The sequence below is a fragment of the Ambystoma mexicanum genome, chromosome 6q (assembly GCF_040938575.1).
Source record: "Ambystoma mexicanum isolate Mex_15411 chromosome 6q, UKY_AmexF1_1, whole genome shotgun sequence".
NCBI classification, from domain to species: Eukaryota; Metazoa; Chordata; class Amphibia; order Caudata; family Ambystomatidae; genus Ambystoma; species Ambystoma mexicanum.
The window spans coordinates 393,183,337-393,207,055 of NC_090937.1; the positions used below are offsets into that span (position 1 = coordinate 393,183,337).

General features: G+C 48.2%; 1 protein-coding gene across 2 annotated transcripts in view; it reads left to right on the plus strand.

Annotated features, from left to right (window-relative positions):
- SEC24B (SEC24 homolog B, COPII coat complex component) overlaps window positions 1-1,651 on the plus strand; it is a 2,214,138-nt gene extending 2,212,487 nt beyond the window's left edge. For both annotated transcript variants that reach the window (XM_069630875.1, XM_069630876.1), the window contains one exon: window positions 759-1,651. In XM_069630875.1, the coding sequence (XP_069486976.1) occupies window positions 759-873 (115 nt within the window). In that variant the 3' untranslated portion in view covers window positions 874-1,651. The remainder of the gene's footprint in view (window positions 1-758) is intronic.
- The last annotated feature ends 22,068 nt before the right edge of the window (window positions 1,652-23,719 follow it).

A 23,719-nucleotide genomic window follows, 5' to 3' on the forward strand; every position in this document is an offset into this window, starting at 1 on the left:
GCTACCTGGGCTACCCCGCATGCTTTTTGCAAGCACTATGCTATGGACACATCGTCCAGAAATGATGCAAAATTCGGCCACGAGGTTCTCTGCAACTTGTTTACCTGAATCCTGTACATGCTATCTCCTCCACCCTTGCTTATTCAAAGGCCTTTTAGTCTGGTCCCAACCAGTTGGGAAGGAGGGAGAGCCAGGACGACGGAGAAATGAAAAATTACCTTCATGGTGATTCAGGTTCTTAGTCCAGGCTCTCCCTCCTTCACAACACCCACTCAGCCATCCCCTACAGTACACATGTACTTGAATTCTACCGCTTCGGCAGAACGACAGGAACTTGGTGTGGACCGTTGGTGACGTGAGGGTGAGTTGTGAGACCGGCACGCAGAGGGACGCACGTGTGATGTAGGCCCTTCCCCTTCTAAACTCTTAAAGTGACAGCTATCTTTTTCAGCCAGCTTTTCCGGCCCTCCTGAGAGTGCAGGCATTCCCAACCAGTTGTGAAGGAGGGAAAGCCTGGTCTAAGAGAACCTAAATCACCATGAAGGTAATTTTATATATTTTAACTGTGTCCTTGAAAATTGTATTTGCAGGTGTAAACTGGCAGCTGTGCTCCAGTTGTTAAAAAGACATGTACCAAATGTTTAACATTTATATCTTTCATATTTTGTTGAGGGTGGCATATCTGCAAAATACACAGTGTTATCTCATTAATATGCACTACCCGATCTTAAGCCTGTGTTTTTCCCTTGCCTTTTCAGGGATGACACTGCCGCCACTACAGATTTTTTCCAGCATTTAATCGAAGACAAGACAGGCACAGCTTTCTCTTATTACGATTTCGTACTCCATATTCAACAGCAAATTAATAAATGAAGGGGAAGTGTGCCTGACTGAAGCTACAAAAAAGCTTTTTCAGCGCGTGAACATTTTCAAATGACTGCTTTTCATCCCTGATGCAGAGGACATGCCTTGCCTTTATTTACTGAATAATGGCTGATTTCTGATTGGGAGGCCTAAAATACAGCTGCAGAAGAACTAATGCCATTTAGCAAACTAGTTCTAACCGTTTGTATGATGTGCGCGATATTTATTATTGATATGTAAATATATCCTGTTTTTCTTACATTTGATAAATTCTCCAGAAATCGAGATGCCAAAAGGCTGTGGTATACAGTGTGTTTATGCTAAATACTTTTTAAAGGACTGATTATTCAGTAAGTAATTTTGACCTTTCCGCTTAATGAGTACAATATTAAAATATACATTGTAGAAATATATATATTGTACATAGCAGTATTATATTTGTAAGCATATGTAAATATGTAACTACAAAATAAGAATTACAGTAAGCCTAAAGCAGTGTTGGACACTAAATGAGGACACATTCTGTCCCAGTTAGAGAATGCATCTATTAATGTGAAGTAAGCAACACAATCCATCTTTGTACTGTAACTCCGTTTTAGCTTCTGATTGGATTTATTTATGATTGGCTCACTAATGAAAAAATACTTCGTTTAATCATGTATTTTCGCAAGTGGTGTTATAAATGCTCTTCGGTTGTGCTTAAACCCAGACCCAATATGAATATATAAGATATGTAATTTAGTATTTTATTTTACTGGATACTTAAAGTAAATAACATTTAAAGGTTTTCAATTGACTGTGTTTATTACTGCATATCAAAGTATGTGTGTCATGTTTGAGTGTCTAGTTGTGAACAAAAAATTGTATTCTCTGCCTTTTATTTTAGGAATTAAAAATGTCTTGTTCATGAACACTGTTCCTGTGCCACAGTTAGATATGTATTGACAAAGTGGTGTGACTGGATCAATCACCATCCTTTCACTCCATCACAAATTTTCATCACAATATTCCATGAATAGTCTGTGGCTAAGGGTCTTTCCCATGAAAAATATAAGCGACTAGTGTCATTGTTCAACCGCATGAAACATGTATGCGTGCATGCATTGTATGACATGCTTAATTTATGAAGGCTGAGTAAATACGTTTTTACTTTTTACATGATTCTTCAGGACTCTTTCTATTCGGTTTGTTAAAATGTGTATGATCCTTTGGCTGCCAGAGATCCCCGGTATAAAACAAACTTAATTTCTTGCGAAAAAGCTTTCTGTTTTTTAGATTATTAAAAAAATCTTCAACTAAGGATGTCACAATTCCTTTTGTACCCAACTTAGATGGTAGAGCATGTACTCATACATCCGGTCCTCTCCCTTTCCTCCATCCTTGTGGGTGTCCCCCAACATGGGGACGGTACCGGAACCTTTGGCAGTGATAAATTGAGCTTCCCCTTTAAATTTAGTATAACGCATGGGGGTGCGGTGCCTCTCCCCAGTCCATTTTTCCGCATGGACGGTGTCGTACCTGGCAGCCAGGTTTTTAACAATTTTTTATTTTTTATTTTTTTATTGTTCTTGGTTTATCTCAACCTTTACAAACAGAATTTACATAAAAAAACCTTTCATTCCTTGAACATAAAACCAATCTTAAAATAATTAAAATTATTTACATTCAATTTCATGGCAAAGATAGAATTCCAAAGATTCACAACTTATTACAATAAATCATTCATGGTTTAAACAACGTAAATTGATTTTCCATATAAGCAATAAATCTAAACAAGGCAAAAATCAATGGTCGGTATGTGCCTTCCATTAATGTATTCCATAGATCATCCATACAATCTGGCAAGGAAGGATTGACAAAGGTCAAAAACAGCATGGATCTTTGAGTTTCACAACTTTATTTAAGACTTGTTCTAGCAAAATACATACATGTTAAAGAAAAATACAGAGCAGAATGTTATGCTAGTTGTCCTGGCTTTTGACTCATCACCTCTCTCCTTCTGCCGGGCCATGTCCTTGAGGGTCTCTCGGTTTCGCTGCCCCTCCGGCACCGGCGAGGAGGCCTCTATAGCCTTAGGAAGCATCTCGCCAGTTGTTCTGATCAGGGCTTCTGCATAATGTGCCTCTAGTTTGGTGCGGGCGAGTCGAAGGAGTTTGTCTGTTTTTGGCAACTACCCTTGCATGAGGTTTTCCTCGGCTGCCTCCACTTTCCCTTCCTGTTATTCCTTTAGCTTGCTGCGCCGTTTTCTATATGCCGCTGCTTGGGTGATCAGTTCCCCTCTGACAACTACTTTCATGGCCTCCCATCTAGTCGCTGTGGATTTGAGATCCGGAGGGTTCTCCTTAAAATAGTTGTGAATGGCTTTGGTTAGGGCGTCGTGTAGCATTGGATCGTAGAGAGACCATTGTGGTATTATGGGGGGGCCAGGGTCAAAGTGTTGGAGTGTGGTCGGAGAGGACGTCTGTTCCTATTTGCACCTCATCAGTGAAGGAAAGTAGAGGCTGGCTAGCCAAGTGCAATTCAATCCGCAAGGAGGTGCGGTGGACGTGGGAAAAGAACGAGAAGTCTGTAGCTTCTGGGTGCAGGATCTGGCCTTGGGTGGCTGTCCCTCATGTGGGTTGACCGTCCACAAGGCCAGCGCCGGTTGCAGGGAGCCTCGGCAGGCTCCCTGTCCTTTCCCAGAGGGAGAAGGTGTAATGCATCCCAGCCAGAGCACAAGGATGGTCAGGGGGTGATGTCCTAGGCCTTGGGTACCCGTCTCCCATGTGGGTCAACCATCCCCGAGCCCAGCCTGGAGATCTGGCTGTGCTCCGTTCCAGATTCCAGAAGAATGGGCACCCTGCCTGGGCTCCCCACAGCTGCCGCAGGACTTGGCGAGGGTCAACTCACTTAGGAGACAGGTGCCCAAGACCGGAGATATCATCTCAACCAATCCTAGAGTTCTGGCTGGCCTGCATTACAGCTTTTCACCCTGGGAAAGGACAGGGACCCTGCCAGGGCTCCCTGGATCCGCTGCTGGGCTTGCAGATGTTCAACCCACATGGGAGTCAGCCGCCCAAGGACAGCGACATCACCTCAGACTATCCTGGATCTCTGGCTGGGCTGCATTACAGAATGGGATGGGGACCCTGCCGGGGGCTCCCTGCGACTACAGCTGCACTTGGAGATGTTCAACCGACATGGTAGATAGCCACCCAAGGCTGGGGACATAACGCCCTGACTATCCTGGAGCTCTGGCTGGCCTGCGGTACAGCTTCTCCCTCTGGGCAAAGATGGGCACCCTGGGGCTACCGCTGTGCTTTGAGACCGTAGACCGTCGTGGGAGACTGATGGGAGACTGATGCCGTGACATTGCCTCCAACCGTCCTGGAGTTCTGGCTTCCTGCCCCCTCCCCCCTCCTCCACCTCTGGCAGACTCTCATCCTGACGCTGCCATTTCCAAGCTCCACTCTGCTATCGCTGACACTCTCGATGTTCTTGCCCCTGTCAGGAGGATTCACCCACATCCAACCAAGCCTGTGTCTTTGCAGCATCTAACAACTTGGTCGAACTCTTTAAAATCTTCAAGGAGCTGGCCAATCCTGCTGCATTCTCCGCCTCGCCTGTCCCCTCCCGGCCCTCTGCACTGCCCTGGCTTCTCATTTCATCACAAAAACTCAGGACATCCTGTCCATCCTCTCCTCCTCTTCCTGCTTCTCTCTGCGCTACCTCTGGCACCCCCACAGCCGCCTCTCCCCCCTCTTTCTCTTCCTTTCCTCTATTCTCCCCATTTTTTTTGTAAAGTATTTTATTGGTATTTGCATATAGGGATACATTATAATTTGTGAATTGTAATCATCTTATTCGTAGCATACTGTCTCTTTTTATTTTTAAAAGTTAGCATATTAACAGCAAAAACAATGAGTAACAGAGTCTGTCTTCGGGAGAAGTTGTGTTGTGAATTTTTCACTTCTTGGGTGGAGGGATGTAGGGGATCTTGGGTTCCAATCTTGGGAGGACCAGTGGAGGGTGTGTTCATTGTCGCATTTTTGTAGCATCACGCTCCTGTTGGGTAGAGTGTGTGGAATCAGGGGGGGTTTGTGGTCCGCCGAGAAGTGCATGTCCCTTATTAGTGCTTTCCATGATTCGAGTGTGTCATTTGTGTCCCCCTCTCCTCCCGTGGATCCTTCGTGCCAGGCTCTTGTTTCTGCTTCTGTCCACCTCTCCATCTCTCTGATCCAAATTTCATATCTGGGGCCCCCTGGTGATTTCCACAACATTGCAATGGTTCTTTTTGCAAATAGGCAAGACATGTCCATTAACTTTACTATGTGCTTGTACTTGCTTATTCTGGGGTGTGTGTCTAACAGGCACTCTTTCGGGGTCCATTCGTATCTGTCTAACCCCGCCCTCTTGCATGTTTGTTTTATTTTGGCTCAGAAGCCCATTGCCCTGATGCAGGTCCAGAACATGTGGATCATGTCAGCGTTGTCGTTTCCACACCAGGGGCATTTCGAGGTGGCTCCCTTGTTGAAGCTGGATTCTCTCTGTGGGGTCCTGTAGGTCCTGTATAGGATGTTTAGTTGTATTTGCCTGAACCTAGCGTTTCTGGACACCTCTTTGGGGTAAAGTAGAGCCCTTTCCCACTCTCCTTCCGTCACTGTGGCTTCCAGGTCTTTCTCCCACCTTTCCTTCAGCATTATGCTGCATGAATTGTTTCTGTCTATCAACCGGCTGTATAGTCGGGCTACTGGTTTCCAGCCATCTGTGAGGTCGTGGATTTCTTGTAACAAGGGGTCTGGTGTTGGTTCCTCGGGCCACGTATTCCATTTCTTCTTCGCGGTGTGTTTGATTCGTTGGTACCACAAGAATTGTCCTTTCAGCAGCCCCTCCAGTGCTTGAAGTGATTCAAAGTCCCTGAAGATGCCCTCATTAAACATGTCCCCCCAGGTGTAGATCCCTACCCTTTCCCAGCTCCTCATTGCAGGTAGGTCATTGAGGGTTCTGCATGCATCTGCCATTATGGGGTTATTGGGTGAGTATGAGTGACGTAGTTGAAGCATTGAGCTAGTCTTGGACCATATTTGCCTGCCAAATTTTGCAATCATAGGGATTCCCTGGGGTTCGAGCAGTGGGTTCCATAGTATTTCCTTTGGGAATAATGGAGGTATTAACTGTCTCAATAATTTCATTTCGGGTGTTGGTTCATCTGGTAGCCATTTTGTCACATGGCTGAGTTGTGCCACCAAGTAATACTTCTGGAGTTCAGGGAGTTGTATCCCTCCTTCTTTTTATGGTAGCATGAGAATTGGTAGGGGTAACTTGTGCCTGGTCGGTCCCCTAAGAATTCCTTGAGCAGTGCCTCCAGCCTCCTGAAGAAGGGCAGTCGGATGTAGTAGCAAATGTTTATGAAATAGTACAGGAATCTTGGGAGGATTATCATTTTGGTGATGGCTGCTCTACCCATCATCGAGAGTGGGAGCGTGGACCAGAATTTTATAGATTTACGTAGCCCTCTCATTACGATCACCGTATTGCAGTCGTGGGTAAGCTCTGGTGTGTGTTTAATATTGACCCCGAGATATCGGAAAATTGCAGGTTGCCACTGGATTCCCACCTCAGGTAGATCTGCCTCTCATGACTCTTAGTCTAGCTAGTGGAAATGCTCAGGATTTCTGTTTGCTGAAACATATTCCAGAATAGTGTGCATGATTGTCTACTATATCTAGTACAACCTTGGCGTTTGCTTGTGGGTCTTTTAGGTATAGGAGGACGTCGGCGGCGTAGTGTGATATTATGCAATATTCATTGCCCACCTTTATCGCTGCATCGAAGAACTGCTTTCTGAAGTAAATAGCTATTGGTTCGAGCCCCAGGGTGTACAACATTGGTGAGAGTGGTCATCCCTTCTTGTTGCCTCTCTGCATCGCCCAGGGCTTTGAACTGTGCCCCCAGTCTTCACCCTAGCCACAGGTGCATTGTATATTACCTTGATCCACCTCACAAAGCTCTCACTGAAGCCGAATTCCATCAGGACTTCGATTAGCCACTCCCAGAATATGGAGTCGAAAGCCTTTATGGCGTCGAGCGAGAGTACTGCCAAGTCTTCGTCCCTCTCTAGAGTTTGTGCCATAACATGTTGGAGTCGCTGTAAATTGGCTGTGGTATTGCGGCCCGGGACAAAGCCGCTCTGGTCTCCATGAACAAGGGTTCCCACCACCTTTGCGATTCTTTTGGCCAGTATAGTGGTTAATATTTCGCTGTCGTAGTTTAGCATCGCCAATGGGCGATAAGAATCGCATTCATTTGCTGGTTTGTTTGGTTTGAGCATGGGGATTATGATAATTTCCTTCATGCTACCGGGTAGAGTTCCCGTCCCGTATGCTTCTAGGAATACCTTGTGTAATATCGGGGTCAGGGTTGTTTCTTTGGCCTTATAGAACTCCGGCAGGAGGCCGTCGCTGCCGGGGGACTTGCATGTAGCTAGTGATCTGATTGCTTCTGTCACGTCTTCTGTAGTGATCTCTTCTTCGAGTGCCTCCCTTTGTTCGGTGGTTAGTTTCGGGAGTCCTATCTCTTCTAGGGTGGCTTTAATGTCCTCTTTGGGCACTTGCGTATCGTGGGCGTACAGTTTAGAGTAAAATTCTGCAAAAGTATCATTGATTTCCTGTTGTGTCCTGTGTGTTGCTCCCATCTCGTCTATGATCTTGGTCGGTAGATGTCTTGGGTGCTCTCGCTTGCAGAGCCAGGTCAGTAGCCTTCCTGGCTTGTCGGCTTCCTTGTGTGCCCTGGCGGTGCGTGTTGTGAAGTCGAATTTGGATAGTCTCTCCAAGGCTAATTGGCATCCTTTTTCTGATTTCCTTCAGTTTTGCTTCCTCCTCTGGAATATTGTTGGTATTGGTTTCCAGGTGCTTTATTTCCTCTTGCTTTTCCTCCAGTTCTCTTCTCAGTTGTTTTCGGACGCCTCCTGCTTCAGCTATCGTTTTCCCTCCTGTTACCACTTTCATGGCTTCCCATAACGTGCCCCAACTGCCCACTGTGCCTTTATTAATGCTTATGTATTCCTCCAGTTTGTCGCCAAGGTCTTCTCTGAACGCTTGATCTGTGAGTGCTGAGGTGGGCATTCGCCACATCGGGATTGGTGGTCTGCGTCCCTTGAGTTTCCATTGCATGAGTAGGGGAAAGTGGTCCGAGATCGATCTACCTAGGTATAGTGCTGATTCTGCTTGCGGTAGTTGTTCTCTGTCTATGAACAGGTAGTCTATTCTTGTGTGTAATCTGTGTGGGGATGAGTAATAAGAGTAGCTTCTCTCCTCGGGGTGTAGTTCTCTCCAGACATCCACCAAGTTCAGGTGTTCAGTCGTGGTGTTCAGCGCTTGCGAGGTGGCGTTTCCTGGGTGTTGCGGTGGGGCGGACCTGTCAACAGCTCCATCTCTGACACAATTGAAGCCCCCCCCCACCCATATGAAGGTTCCTTCTCTGTGATGTGCTATTTTGGCACATAGTGGTTTAAGATGTGTGGGTATGCTGTGGTGTGGGAAATAGGAGTTCACCAAGCATATTGTGGTATTTTCAATTGTGCCCCACATTATTAGGTACCTGCCCTTCTTATCGGCTTCCAAACCCAGCAATTGGAATGGCATGTTTGGGTTCACCCACATGAATACTCCCCGTGCATATTTGGAGTAAGGTGCGCCTTTTCCGTGGCCGCCCCAACAGCCAGCTTGGCTGTGGCTTCTCCCGTGAGGTGAGTCTCCTGGAGCATTGCAATCCAGACTCTCTTTCTTCGCAAGTAAGAGTGGATTCGGTTCCTCCGCAAGTTGGACCCCATTCCCTTCACATTCCATGTCGTCACCTTAAGTTGTGTTTCCATTGTTGGTCCTTGGTAGTTTTGTTGTTACGGCCCTCGCTGGGGCCCCAAGGTGGCCATTGCTTCCAGGATGTGTCTCCCTCCTCAGGTTCTCCATGCTCTTTGTTTTTTGGTCTTATGGTTGTCATTCCCCCCCATCCCTCTAGTTATCTGTGATGCGAAGACAGTGTAACTAACAAAACATAGAACATAACTGAAACTGGTGCGTCCAGCAACTGCATTTCTTCTGCGGTGCTCAGGTGCTCTCGCGCTGTCTAGACCCATCCCGGGTTTCGGGCGCGAGTGGGTTCGTACTGGCAACAGGCCTGTACTTTTCTGATCATGGTGTAGTGCTGTGTGCTCGTTTGGGAGGCCGAGCGAGGGCCATATCCATCTTGCTATTTCATGAGTTTATGGTGTTCTTGATTTGTCGGAGTGTTGTATTTGTTTCCAGTTTGCGGGGTTAGGAGTGGTCTCTGCCTTCTATGTTTCTCGGTATTTGCCTCAGAGTTCTTGGGAGGGTGCATCTCTCCCATCTGCCAGGTTATTGTGCTCCATCCACATGGTGGCAGCTGCTGGTGTTTCCAGGAATATTGCCCGGCCATTAAAGATCACTTTCAGTCTGGATGGGTATAGTAGCATGTATTTTAGGTTCAATTGTCTGTGTCTGGCCTTGATTGGGACAAATTAATTTCTCGCCCTTTTCATGTGGAGGTGTAGTCGGGGTAGATGGCGATCTTGGAGTTACCACATTCTATGGTTCCTCCCTCTCTCGAGTATTTCAATATGGTTTCCCTATCTTGGAAATTGAGGATCTTAGCAATTATTGGGTGGGGGTGTGAGCCCGGCGGCGGTTTCTTTTGGAGGGATCTATGTGCCCGTTCGACTGCGAAGCCTTGTGTCAGTTTTCCTGCACCAATTTCCTGCTGTATCAAGGCTTCTATGTAGGCCGTTGGGTTCGAGCCCTCAGTTCCTTGGGGTACTCCGAGGATCCTTACGTTACTGCGTCTGGCCCGCCCTTCTGCTTCTTCTGATTTTGCCTCTAACGTGGCCACCTTCTTTTCTAGCTCAGCCATCCTGACTTTTAGGTCTGCGGTGTCTTCCATTGTCTCCTGGAGGGTTGTTTCTGCATTAGTCACTCTCTCGGTGAGATTTTGGGCGTCCTGGTGCATAATCTGCATGTCAGCCTTTACTTCATCTATTTTAGTGTCTATGAATGTACATAGTGCAGCAATGGCTTCCAATACTTGACTATCCTTGCCTTCCCCGTCTTTTGCTTGTGGGAGTTCTGCGCCACAGGTCAGGGCTTGAAATGGAGCAGGTGTTTTGTTTGTGATATAAGTGTCCATTGTTGCCATCTTTCCCTTGCTCCTAGAGGAGGACATGGTGTTGTTTCTGCAGTTTACTGCGGGCTGCGGTTCAATGGCCTTGGACTCCGGTGTGTGTCCTGGTTTTGGGGCCTCTGTTAGTGTGTGGTGTTGCTGTTCAGGACGGTCCGGTGTGTCCGCTTCCTAGGTTTATTGGGGGGGCGGGGGGTTCTTGCGTGTTAAGATTTCTAGGTGTGCACTGTTTGAGACCCAGTGTTTGGTCAGCGTCGTGCTTTGTAAAGCTTGTGCGCCGGTGCCGTTTTGTCCTATGCAGGCCGCTTCCAATATGTTGGCACGGTGCTTGGCGGTGATGGCCTTTCGGGTGATGCTTTTGTTTTGATCGCCCCCGGGGGGATTTTGCTTCCCCTGTTTGGGACCGGCGTGGTATGAGTGAGGATGTCCCAGTTCATTAGTTGTTAGGGTACCCCTATGTCCCCCCAGCACCGCGGTTCACCTCAATCTTGCCGGGGTCTTTGCACTGGCCCCAATGTAGTGTCGCAGGGTCTCAACTCTTCCTGCCTCGGCGCTGTGGACGGTCACGCCTTCGCAGGGGCGGGCTCAATTCAGTCTCTCTGCCTTTTGCCGTGCTCGGCATGTTCTGGTGTCTGGGGCGGCACGTTGGTCTCTCCTCTGCGGGGTGAAGCTCCGGCTGCAGCCGCTGTCGATCAGCGTCTTGTCCTTCCACCCACGCCGAGGTGTGGGGCCGTCGTGGCTCAGCTCAGGTGTGCCGGGGTGCCCCGTGGCGACTCGCGCTGGCCTGGGCACAATGTCGCAGGGTCTCCTCTTCTCCCGCTTCGGTGCTGGAGGCAGACACTGCTGTCTCTCCGCCTTCAGCTGGGATCTTCTCGTTCTGGTGTCTGGGGCGGCTTGGTCAGCTCTCTGCTGCGGGATGGAGTTCCGGCTGCTGTCTTCAGGCGTCGCACCTTTCTTCAGCCACTGAGGTGTGGTGAAATCTTGTCCCCGCTGTCCGCTACCTGCGGTGTAGTCGGCGGGTGGCTCTTCACTCGGAGGCGCAGGCTCTAGAAGTCGGCCGCCATCTTGTGTGGGTCCCCGGACAGGGGGGGGGGGGGAGTTCGGATAGGACGGGATTGCTCACCTTTCCCGAGTCCGATTTTTATGGGGGTTGCTGCGCCGTGTCGGGCGTCGTTTCCACTCCCTCCTACAGCTATTTTGTTAAATAGATGGTGCCCTCTTGAACACCGTATCAGGATCTGGATATGGCGCCACGGCCGGAGATCGGTCTCTGCCTCCTTACGCCATGAGCACCAGGCCACGCCCCTTCCTCTATTCTCCCCATAGGAGATTTCTAGACAAGTCTGATCTATGAAAGTCTCGTCAAAACAGGTTATTCCCTGCTCTTCAAAAACAATCAAGGACCATATTGACAACCTCGCTCCTGCCCTGGCAGATTTCTGCAACCATTCCTTCACCACTGGAGCCTACCCCTCCCCTCTGAAGCACTCTCTTGTGCACTCTCTTCTCAAGAAACCCTCAGCCGACCCATCCCTTCCGGCTAACTACCGTCCATTCTCTATCACTCCTTTCCTAGGCAATCTCCTGGAAAAGCTGGCCATCTCCCAGCTTAACCTCCACACCGGTTCTGTTGTCTGCCTTCATGACCATCAATTCTGGCCTCAGCACGGACACTGCTCTCTTGAACATCTGTGAAGACCTGCTCTCCAACCTTGATTCTAATCTCCCCGCTGTCCTCATCCTACTTGATCCCTCTTTTGCCTTTGGCACGGTCAGCCATGCCATCCTGCTCAACTGCCTTCGTGATAACCCGGGTATCACCGATCAGGCCCTGGCTTGGCTGACCTCTTTCCTCTCTGGACGATGCTCTCAGGTACAACTCGGTTCCTTCCTTTCCTCTATCTCTCTCTCCACTTGTGGTGTTCCCCAGGGGTCTAACCTCTCTCCCTGGCTCTTCAACCAATACCTGGCACCCCTCGCCCACTGCATTGCAGCTCTCTGTCCCAACTTTCAGTGCTCTGTGGATGACACTCAACTTGTTTTCAGGCTCCCCTCAGCCACCTCCCTCCCTCGTCTCTGACTGTCTGTCTGCAATCCAGGAGTGGTGTGCTGCCTATGACCTCTGCCTTAATGCCAGTAAGACAGAGATCCTTCTCATCGGCACTCCTGCACCTTCCTTTCCTGCCACTGTCTGGCCGGCGTCCCTTGGCCCCCTTGCTGCTCCCACCTGTGAGGCTAAGAACCTCTGGGTCATCTTCGATTCCAGGCTCTCCTTCTCTCCACACATCTCTGGTGTTGCTAAGAAATCAAACTACCAACTGCACCTCCTCAGGGGTATTCATCCTTTCCTCTCCTCCCCCCCAGAAGCTCACTTTCTCAAGAGCACTGGTTCTCTCCAGACTGACTATTGTAACAGCCTCTTTCTAAATCTGCCTGCCTCCACTATCCACCCTTTGCAACTCATCCAAAACAGGACTGTGAGACTTGGCCTTGACCTTAAGCCCAGGGATTGTATCTCTCCTGCCCTGAAATCTCTTCATTGGCTCCCAGTGGCTGCAAGGATTAAATTGAAGACCCTCTGCATTGTCCACAAGGACTTCTGTGGCTTTGGTCCGCATTACATTCAACTCTCCCTCCGGAATACCTTCCTACTCGAGCCCTTCGCTCCTCTACCTCCAACTCCCTCAGGGGCAGTCGCTTCTCCAAGCAACGAGTTGGTGGTAGATCTTTCTTCGGCTGGGGCCTCCCTCTGGAATAGCCTCCTTGCCTCTCTGAAACTCGAGGTGAACCACCTTCGGTTCCGGAAGCACCTCAAAACCTTCCTCTTTGCTTCTGCCTTCTCTCTTCCCCTCCCCTGCTGATCTGTTAACCCTATCTATCCAAGCCCAGATCCCTGCCTACGCGCACTGCCTTTTGGCAACCTTTGCATTTGGTTCTGTATCTGCAACCCTACAGTCCCCTATCAGCACTTACCTGACACTCGTGTCTGCGCTTACAGTGGCAGTTGCTGACCGCACTACCTTTTGTTATTTTATTTTGTTACTTTTAACTCCTGTTTTCACCACTTTCCACTCCTCCCCGTATCCCCTGCACTTAAGCGTTCTCAATATTACTGGGCCTAGTGAGATCATTTTGTTTTTGTTTTTTCCTCCCTTGTACCCCTTCCTTCCCTGAAACACTTGTGTATGGGCGCAATATAAATAAATATAAATAAACTATCATATCATATCAAAAGCTGTAACGCAGGCCAGCCAGAACTCCATGATGGTCGGAGGTGAGGCATCCGGCGCCTGTTTATGTGGGTCCTATGTGGGTCGACCGTCCCCAAGTCCAGCAGCAGTTCTGAGGAACCCCAGAGGGTCCCCATTCCTCCCTGCAGGGAAAATCTGTAGTGCAGCCCAGCCAGAGGTGCAGCCTGGGCTTGCGGACGGTCGACCCACATGTGAGACGGGTGCCCAAGGCCGGAGACATCACCTCTGACAATCCTGGAATTCTGGCTGACCTGCGTTACAGCTTTTCTCTTCAGGAAAGGACTGGGACCCTGCCGGAGCTCCCTGGAACCGCTTTGGGGCGGTCAAACCACATGGTAGACAGCCAATCAAGGCCAGGGACATCACCCCGACCATCCTGGAGCTTTGGCTGGCTTGTGTTACAGCTTCTCCCCACCAGGTAGCCCTGACAGTGTGCCAATACCTCACTGGAGCGAAAAAGCTAGAACTCCAGGACGGTTGGAGGTAATGTCCCCAGCCTTGGGCATCGGTCTCCCATGTGGGTCTACCATCTCCGAGCACAGCGGTAGTCCCAGGGAGCCCCGGCAGATTCCCCATCTTTTCCCAGAGGGAGAAGCTGTACCGCAGGCCAGCCTGAGCTCCATGATAGTGAGGGGGTTACGTCCCCGGCATTAGGCAGCTGTCACCCATGTGGGCTGACCATCCCCAAGTACAGCGGCAGTGTCGCCATCCCTTCCTGAATGGAAATTCTGTAATGCAGCCCAGCCAGAGCTCCAGAATGGTTGGGGGTGATATTCCTGGCCTTGGGCGGCTGTCTCTCATGTGGGTTGACTGTCCACAAGCCCCTCAGCAGCTACAGGGAGCCTCGGCAGGGTCCCTGTCCTTTCCCAGAGGAGGAAACAGCAACGCAACCCAGCCAGATCTCCAGAGTGGTAGGGGGGGTCATGCCCCTGGCCATAGTTATCTATTTCCCATGTGGGTTGAATGTCCCCGAGCCCAGTGGTGGTTCCAGGGAGGTCCGGCACATTCCCTGTCCTTTATCGCAGGGAGAAGCTATAATGCAGGCAAGCCAGAGTTCCAGGATGGTTGGGGGTCATGTCCTTGGCCTTGGGCATCCTTCTCCCATGTGGGTCGACCATCCCCAAGTGCGGCGGCAGTCCCAGGGAGCCCTGACAGGGTCCCCATCCATTCCCAGAGGATAATTCAGCAATGCAGCCCAGCCAGAGCTCCAAGATGGTCATGGGTGATGTCCCACTCCTTGGGCACCCGTCTCCCATGTGGGTCGCCTATCCCCAGGCCCAGCCAAACAGCCTTTCCCTCAGGGGTTCCCCGGATCTGCCATTGGACTTGGGGATGGTCGACCTACATGGGAGACAGGTACCCAAGCCTGGCGACATCACCTCCAACCATCCTGGAATTCTGGAATTTTGGCTGGCTGGCATGCGTTACAGCTTTACACTCTGGAAAAGGATGGGGACCCTGCCAGGGCTCCCTGGAACTACTGCATCTTGGGCATGGTCACCCTACATGGGAGGCAGTCACCCAAGGCCAGGGATATCAACCCCAACCATCCTGGAACTCCGGCTGGGCTGCGTTATAGAATTTCCCTCTGGGAAGGGAACCCTGCCGGGCTCCCTGGGACTGCTGCTGTGCTTTGGGACGGTAGACCCATATGGGAAACAAATGCCCAAGGCCGGGGATATCACCCCTAACCGTCATGGAGTTCTGGCGGCGCTGCGTTACAGCTATTATGTTGCCCCTTCCCTATGGACAGATGGGCACATTAATGTGCCTATCTGCCTCCCAGGGTAGGCAAAACATACTGCCCCATGCTTTAGGGGCTGGGAGAAGGCTGCTTGCATAGTAACCAGCCCCCTAACCCGCCACTTCAAAAACAGATCCCTGGTGGTCTAGTGGCATTGCTGGGCTTGGATTGAATGATCCGTGCCCAGCAATGCTTCAAGGTAGGTGTCCTTGGAAAGGGGAGAGTCTCCTCTTTCCAAGGACACCTCCCTCGATCTAAAGGCACACTAATGCTGAAGTTCAGAGAGGAGACTTACCTTCTCTTTCACTGCCACAGCCGAAAGTGGCTGCAGCAGTGAAATTTACTTAGTTTCACATCAGCGCGCATTACACACGCTGACGCGAAACTGAAGGAAATCCAACCCCTGGGCTGTGAGGAGGAACCTCCTCCTCACATAGCCTGGGGGTTGATTTTAGAGTTTGTGCAATTGCTGCTTTGCAGCAATCGCACAAACAGCAGTGCCAAAAAGGGCGAGGAATCTCGTCCTTGGCACTGTAAACGTAGTGGTGAGGATGAGATACCTAACAGACTCTGAACTATTTGAAAACAATGACAGTGATGGAGAAATAATTTTGGATATTTGCATCCCATGTGAGATCATGGTGCTATACAGAAGGGTGCAGCTTCCCCTAACGCCTGTTGTGGCGTCGCCCCCTTCATTGAAGTAGACTTAGAGTATGTAACGGAACCGTTGTGGTCCACCAATCCACATGACGTTGGGCTTTTAAAAGAAGTGACCCAAGTACACATTACACTAAAGGCAGGAGCAGTACTACCCTGGGTAAAACAGTACCCACTATCAAGAGACGCAGAGGAGGGAATCGGGTACATGATACAGGCCCTGCTCAACCAAGGGATAATAGTGCCATCCACATTACTGTGCAACACGGCAATCTACCCTGTCAAAAAGGCAACAGGGGGCAATTGGAGAATGATCCAGGATTTATGCCCCCTAAATTATGTGGTACAGAAAGAGTTTCCGGTGGTTACACACCCGGCCACCATTTTGTGCAGTATCCCCAAAGAAGTGACCCACTTTATAGCAGTGGACTTGAAAAACACCTTCTTTTGGATACCCTTGCACCCTCCGACTCACAGTACATTACAGCATTTACCCATGGCGGAAAGCGCTATGAAGACACTGCTTTGCCCCAGGAGTACTGAGAGAGCCCAAGCATTCTCAACAGAATATTGCATGCCGACTTGAAGAACATTCAGGTGCCCAGCGCGATCATCCAGTAGGTGGACAGTTTGCTTGTGCGTAGTGACAGTGAACAAAATTACTGAAGAGAGACTATCACACTCCTACAACTCCTGGCACGCAAGGAGTACAAGGTTGACAAGGCCAAACTCCAGTATTGCCAGCAGCAGGTGCTGTACTTAGGTCAATTAATATCAGCAAACTGCAAAAGAATCATACCAGACGGAGCAGCATCTGTGCGCGCCACCCCCAAACCTAAAACCGTGAAAGACATGCAATGTGTATACATGTGAAGCATTCAGTATTTGCCATTTTGGAGGGATTGAAATCTACCCTGACTACACAGAGAGCATCAGCATATGAGATTATCCTCTCTCAAGCCCAAACATTCATGTTGTGCGATGTATAACAGTGAACCCCAACACTTTTTTGACAGAAATGTGTACAGACAAAGACTTGGAAATTCATTACTGTGCCACAAGACATACGGACGCCACAGTAGTGTGCCTCGTGGGAGGTGAATATGAGACACTAGTGATGAAGAGACTACACATGCATTATTCGGCACAAGTAGCAGAGCGTATATCACTCATCGAAGCGCTACAAGCGTCACAAGGTTGCCACGTGACCATCTTTTCGGACTCGTCATGCTTCACTACAAAAGTGCATGCTGGGTTGTCACGGTGGAAGAGGTGGGGTTTCCGAAGAGCAGACAGTTCCCCAGTACAAAATGGCGCACTGCTAGATATATTGATTTCCGCGTTGTCACAACCCTCTGTGGTGGCGGTCATCAAATATGCGGCACACACCAATAACACAGACTAAATTTCATTGGGAAACGCTGCAGCATAATGGCGGCCTATCTTCCGGTCTCAATAATTTCCGAGTATGTCATGACGACACCAACACACGATCATCCAAACACCCTGTATAAAGCATTGCCAATTGCACATCTTATCGAGGTCCAAAGCAGAACGCAAAGTGAAGAAAGGGAAATATGGTCCAAGAGAGGGTGCAAACAGTCCCCGACCAATTTGTTAAGGCACCAATAATGCTCTGGCAAGGCAGTAATTCCATATGAACTACTGACAATAGCTTTTAATCAACTTCACCACTCCACACACAGCTCAAAGCAACACATTGCAGCAGACCTACAGGAGGATTGGTTTATCCCCAACCTTCAGGAGCGCCTCACAAACATGATCACACATTACAGCATGTGTCAAAGGTTTAGCACAGGCATGACGCTCCGGACTTTACGAGGTTACACATAGATTAAGGTGAAATGGGAGAAAGATGCCGTGGGTCGCAGTACTTGATTGTTGCGGTCTGCCCTTTCTCACGGTGGGTCGAGGCAGGACCTTGTGTACACCCGGATGCCAAATGTGCTGCCAAATTTCTTGTCCGTGAAGTTTTCTCCCGATGGTGTCTGTGCGATGTGTTAAGGTCCAATAACAGCACACATTTTTTCAATGAACTTTTTAAAGAGATCACTATATTACTTGACATTAAGTACCGGATGTGTACAATTTATCACCCCCCAGGCCAACAGCTTTGTGGAGAGGATCAACGGTCTGCTGAAGAGCAAAACATCTAAGCTCTGCACCACATAAAAAAATACCTGGGTGCACTGCTTACCTTTAGCCCTCTTCAGTTTACGCACATAACCTAGCAAGGACCACCATCTATCACGTTATGAGGTGGTAACTGGTCAGTGCATAAACACAACCATATCTCCTGCCAAGAGAGCATCAGATGCCTATAAAGCAGCAGCGGTCCTAAGTGAACCCTAACACGTGCCATTAAGTGCATCTCCTGACAAATTGCACTGCCCCGAACAGAGGATACAACAGACACCACACACACAGCAGTAACAAGCTCCCAGCATGCCCAACCGCTACCGTCTGGAGAACTGATCTACGTATGAAGTTTTGTCAGAAAGTGGAACAACCCCAGATTTAATGGCCCCTGAGAGGTCATATTCTCATCTCCTCTTGCTGTAAAAGTAAAGGGGCTCCGCTATTGGATACATCTTTCTGATGTGTGCAGGGCACCCTCAGACAGCACACAATCGCCTTAAAACCCCCAGGCCCTGCTTCCCTACCTCAGCGCACTTATACAGCCAGCCAGTAAAAATCCTATTTAACCCTTAGTGTATATACAAATATACCTAGTGAGCATCAAATGGAATTTTAATTAAATATCTCTTTTGCTCTTTCCTCTTTTTCTTTCTCTTCCCCCTCTCTCTCTCTCTCTCTTTAGTCCTTTCTTTGTGTGCATTATTTTTTTTTCCAGGAAAGGAAGACAATGGAACCAGCATCATCGGATACATCTGTATACGTTAGAAAGAATGTTATCTATCAGACTGTCCCTAGATGTTCCTATCCATGCAGATGTGGACTGCATTTTAGTGTGGCACTATTTGCCGTTTTGATGTTTGCACTTGGTATTTATTGGGCAGCTTCTTTTATATGGGATACTCATATAAAAGAGGGGGAGCACATATACAAACACTACCAACAGCACTGTAAATATGTACAATAATAGTAACAAGCGTAATAACAGCTATAACAAACCAACAAGTACACCTGCATATATGAGCAAGAAAATGAGCATAATAGTAGAGCATCTTTTTCCATTTGTTTTCAAAAATGTTTTGTATAACATAAGTATTTACGATAATATTAGTAGTGGAAGTGTTGTTAGTAAACTCATAGAACAATGTAAAAGAAGGAAATGGCAAGCATGACGGGACGAAGTATGACGCATACCACAGCCTAGGTCTTGATGCAATTGAAGACGTAGTACACCCTGAAATGTCAAATAGCTGGTACACAGACATGAGTGTGGTAGGGAAACAAACAGCAAATGGCAGCTGCTGCGTGTGTGCACTGATCCCACATGCGTCGGGAGCACCCAAGGTATTAGTACCACAGGAAGTACCAATTATAGAGCACAGTGCCTGTTTCAACTTGAGCTATGTAGGGTTAAAGGCACCTTCCAGGCACACAGGGTACGACTAGAGCTTGTAGATCCAGACCCTCTGCAATGTAACGACAACCCGAGAGACATAAAATGTCTGCAGCAGCCATATTTGGTCATTGAAGGACTGAAATATATAAACAGAAAGTGGCAAGAAACCACACTTTAGTTGTCTTGCAGAAGGACTATTAGGATATGAAGAGGAACTCCTGGCTCAAGTGACAGCAACCTGCGCACAAATTTGCACGGAACACATCGCAAAATTGACATGGATTGCAGCGATAGAAAAACCAGTGACGGTGCACCGAGCAGAAACATATGAACTTTTCTTCCACAGTGATGTATCGGTTCAAAAGAAAAAAAAAAGTGCAACAGATCCCACACCTGAAGAGGGGCACGGCAGCTGTGATGGATTACTACTGGGTCTGTGACAAAAAGCATACTTGCACCTCCCAGCATCATGGAGGGGCTATTGTTTGCTGGCCACGCTGCACACAGTGGTACTAATAAACCCAGAAAAACACTTGCAAGGGGGGGGAGCATTACCTGACATAGCCACTACAGTTTCTCCTGCGTTTGTGGAACAAAATCCAGTGCTGCCACCAGAATTTCGCATCCTCCCCAGGAAAACCCACAAGGAGAAACTGTGAACGAAGAAGAGATCATCAAACTATCTATCAAAAGACTCAGCCGCATTGCTTGGGGAAATCCCAAATGAATACAGATTGTTCCGCTCGGCAGAGACTTTCTTCGCCTCGCTCTTGCTACCCGGTGTATAGGCAGTAGCTAATGCAAAATGGCTGCAGATCGTATGCTGGTCCAGTTGGCAAATGACACAGAGCACGGGTTCAATGTGATAAAGGTTTGACTGCGCGCCCTGAGGCTGATGACGATGCAGAACCGCTATGTCCTCGATATGTTGACGGCAATGGAAGGTGGCGTGTTGCACATTTGTCCCTCCCGAAGATGCGGAGAATGGATCATTGTCTCACATCATAGCCGCAGTACAGTGTCTAGGAGTTCACATGAAAAAAGGAGCTGGAATCCAAGGGGATACTTGGTTCGATGTTGCATTTGATTGGGCCCCGTCCTGGCTAGGAGCCATCATGAAGATGCTGATACCGGTCATCGTGTTCATCTTGGTCATCTTCTGCACCTACCAAATGGGACTCCAGTGTTGTGCCAAAGCAGTGCCTAGTAGCGCAATGATGATGGTGTCAATTGGGGTTTCAAAAGTGCCTTGCAATACAAACGACAGTGTGATGCAAACTGACCACCCCATCTCCCACATGATCCCCATCCCTCATGTAGACGAAGTTGACCGTTTGTATATCACCATTATTGTCCCACCCCCTAACCCTGAGAATTATCAGGAAGTATGGGTTGATCTAGCAGGAGACGGGGGATGTATTTATATGACGTGCACGCCTGAAGAATATGCGTGATCAGGAGAAAGTTTGCAGTCAGTGTGTAGGGCCTGGTTACCAATGAAGGGAACCCCACCATATGAGGAGGCAGTAAGAAGGGAGAGTGAGCGCATGCGCGTGGGGGAGTTACAGTAGAAGTAGCGAAACGGGGGAATGTTGGGAAGGGAATGATGCAATCTCACCCCCTTAGGCACTTTAGGGTGAGGCGAGTCCCATGAGGAGACCTGTGATGTGCCCGGAGAGAGGGAGGCGTACTAAGGAGCCCCACACGCCATAATATTTTGTGAATTTTAGATGTTAATATTTAGTGCGTGCATATAAACAGGCACCATTTTGTAGCTATGGCAGAAGCATAGGGCCTGCATGGCAGTGCATTAGACACGGGCCGCAAACCGGAGGAAGAAATTTGAATAGGCCCAAGCTCTGATAAGCGAGGGAGATCCGCGCTGCTAATTTCCACAAAAACCCTATTTTGTTCTAAAACTATTGCCAATATGTTTATCCAGAGAAAGAATGTATCCTACAAGGCCATGAGACCATGCTAGGCGCCTCACTGCATGTGTTATCACAAACAGGCAAGAGCAAGCCTCTGACCCCCACCAAGCCAACTACGAGTTATAGCCTATTCAACTGTCCGAGTCCGAAGACCCTTGAATTCTGAGATACAAGCTGACCCCAGGCCACCGAACATAAACCAGTCAACCATAAAATATCTAAAAGAATATCTAAAAGAATGGACACCCTATCTTTATTTTATAATAACATGATTTTTAATGCAAGGTACAGGGTGGGATAAATTATAGTTCAAAAGCAAGGGTGGAAGCCTTCAAAGCCAGACGACGTGACTGGGATGAGTGAGATGTGTGTGGGTGAGAGTGACTGCGAGACTCCCCCTGTACCAGCCTATGGTCATGCCAGGTGCCCTGTATAATGATAGAATAGCACTATTAGTGTAATGTAGGTAATTGTCTTTACGACCTTGGTTCTCTTAAGACGATGAGCCCAGCTGACCCCACGTGATGAGACTGGGTTGGGGCCTATGTTTGTTTAATTGTTTTATTATTTATAATGCGCACCAGACCTGAGGGTATCAGGACGCGTAGAGAAACAAGAACATTTTCAGCTTGGTTACAGTACTGTAGAAGTATAAACAAAAGGATAGAGTCAGCAGTGCTGTACAAATATAATCAATAGGATGGAGTCAACAATTCCACACAAAAAAAAATAATAATAATTCCTGGCATCCCCTATGAAGTAGACCGTCCATGTTTAGGGTCGCACCAACCAGCAATGCAGGTTTTTCTTGAATATGAATGATGATGTCGCCTTTTAAGATTTTGCTTGCACCCTTTTTTCTCAGAACGTTCCTGGGCAGCAGAGTTATTTGCTGGCACACCTATTTTTTGTGTAATTAAAGTTTGTTATCCTTGCAAGAATCTCTTGGCCTTTTTTCCCTAGTGGGTTGTATTTTTTCTGGTGTGAGCGTTTAGAGGCGTGCCTTCACAAGCCACCACATCTCTGCTTTTTCAGGGAGAACGTTTCTCCTAAGATTCTCCTAAGATACGACTGGGTTTTTTACCCAATGTTGTTTCAGAGTTCCATCTATCCCAGGCTATCAACCTGCTGGTTTTCTACCCACCCCTTCACCCCTTCACCCCTCCAAGTAGAAGAAGCGGTACCATAGGGCAGACCCGAAGGGTCTCTTACTTTAAATGTTGCAAAAATGGCAGAATTTTGAAAAACAGATCAACTGTTCGTAGCCTTCTCGTTGGCAAGAAAGGATTTGGCTGTCTCCAAGCAATCCCTCTCTAGGTGGATTACACTCTGCATTTCAGAATGCTATCACAATGCAGGAAGGTTTTTACCTCTGGGCATCAAGAGCACACTCCACTAGGGGTGTGGCAGCCTCTTCGGCTGTACAAAAGGGTAGTGCCAGTGAGAGACATCTGTAGAACGGCAACGTGGTCCTCACTGCATACCTTTACCAAACATTACTGCGTGGATGTAGCCCACAGAGCTGATGCTCGTTTTGGGAGAGTGGTTTTGCATAGTTTTCTGGTATTAGGACTTTCATCCCGTCTCCTTGATATATACTGGTTGGGGATTCTATCTGATGAGGAATCTGTGGCAGAAACGCAATCCATTTATTTAATCGTTTTTTATAATGCACCTAATACCGTACCTGGATCTACGATTCAAACCTCTGTTGCTCTGCGTGGTTTTGCTTTCAAGACCAGCGCATTGCCCCTGTGCTGTCCTCTGTTCACATTGAAGGAGAAATTACTTACCGGTAATGTTCTTTCTATGGATTCTTCTCCTGCAGATTCCTTATCACCCTCCCATCCATCCCCGCTATGAATGAAAGTGCCTGCAGTTTAATAAATGACTTCTTTAGTGGGAGAAAGCTCCCTTTTCGAAGGGCTGCCGTAGAACCTTTTGTTTTCTGAAATCTCTTACCATTCTGTTCTTCACCTAAAAAAAAAAAAAAAAAAAAAAAAAACTTCTTGGGTTTCATTTTTTCTAGGAATTGTTTCATCCGAATCGTTGGATTCTTCCTTTGCAGTGGCTGAGTTTGTGGGGGGACTGCGGTACGTGGGCGTAGTGTCACAGTATATGTACGATGAGACAACTGCTGCATTGAGTCGAGAAGGATCAATGGGTGAGTTGAGGTACACTATGCCCCCTGTCGAAAGTTTTTCCAAGCAGCTGATGCTGGAATGGATATCTGATGAGGAATCTGCGGGAGAATAATCCATAGAAAAACATTACTTGTAAGTAATTTCTCCTTCTGATGGATGTTCTTCCACGGATTCTTTATCACCCTCTCATCCGTTCCCTCCATCAAAAAAAAAGAGCTTGTTTGCCCGTATCAAGTGTCTCCCAACAAAACTTTTCTTTATAAGGAGTACAAAACACTATTCCCCAACGTGGCTGTGCACAGGCAAGAAATGGTGAAACTGATATCATGGGGCGCAGTGCTAGCTATTAATAGCAATGTCCGATCTCGAGGGGTTATAGATGCCGAAGCAGGGCGCCGCCCCTT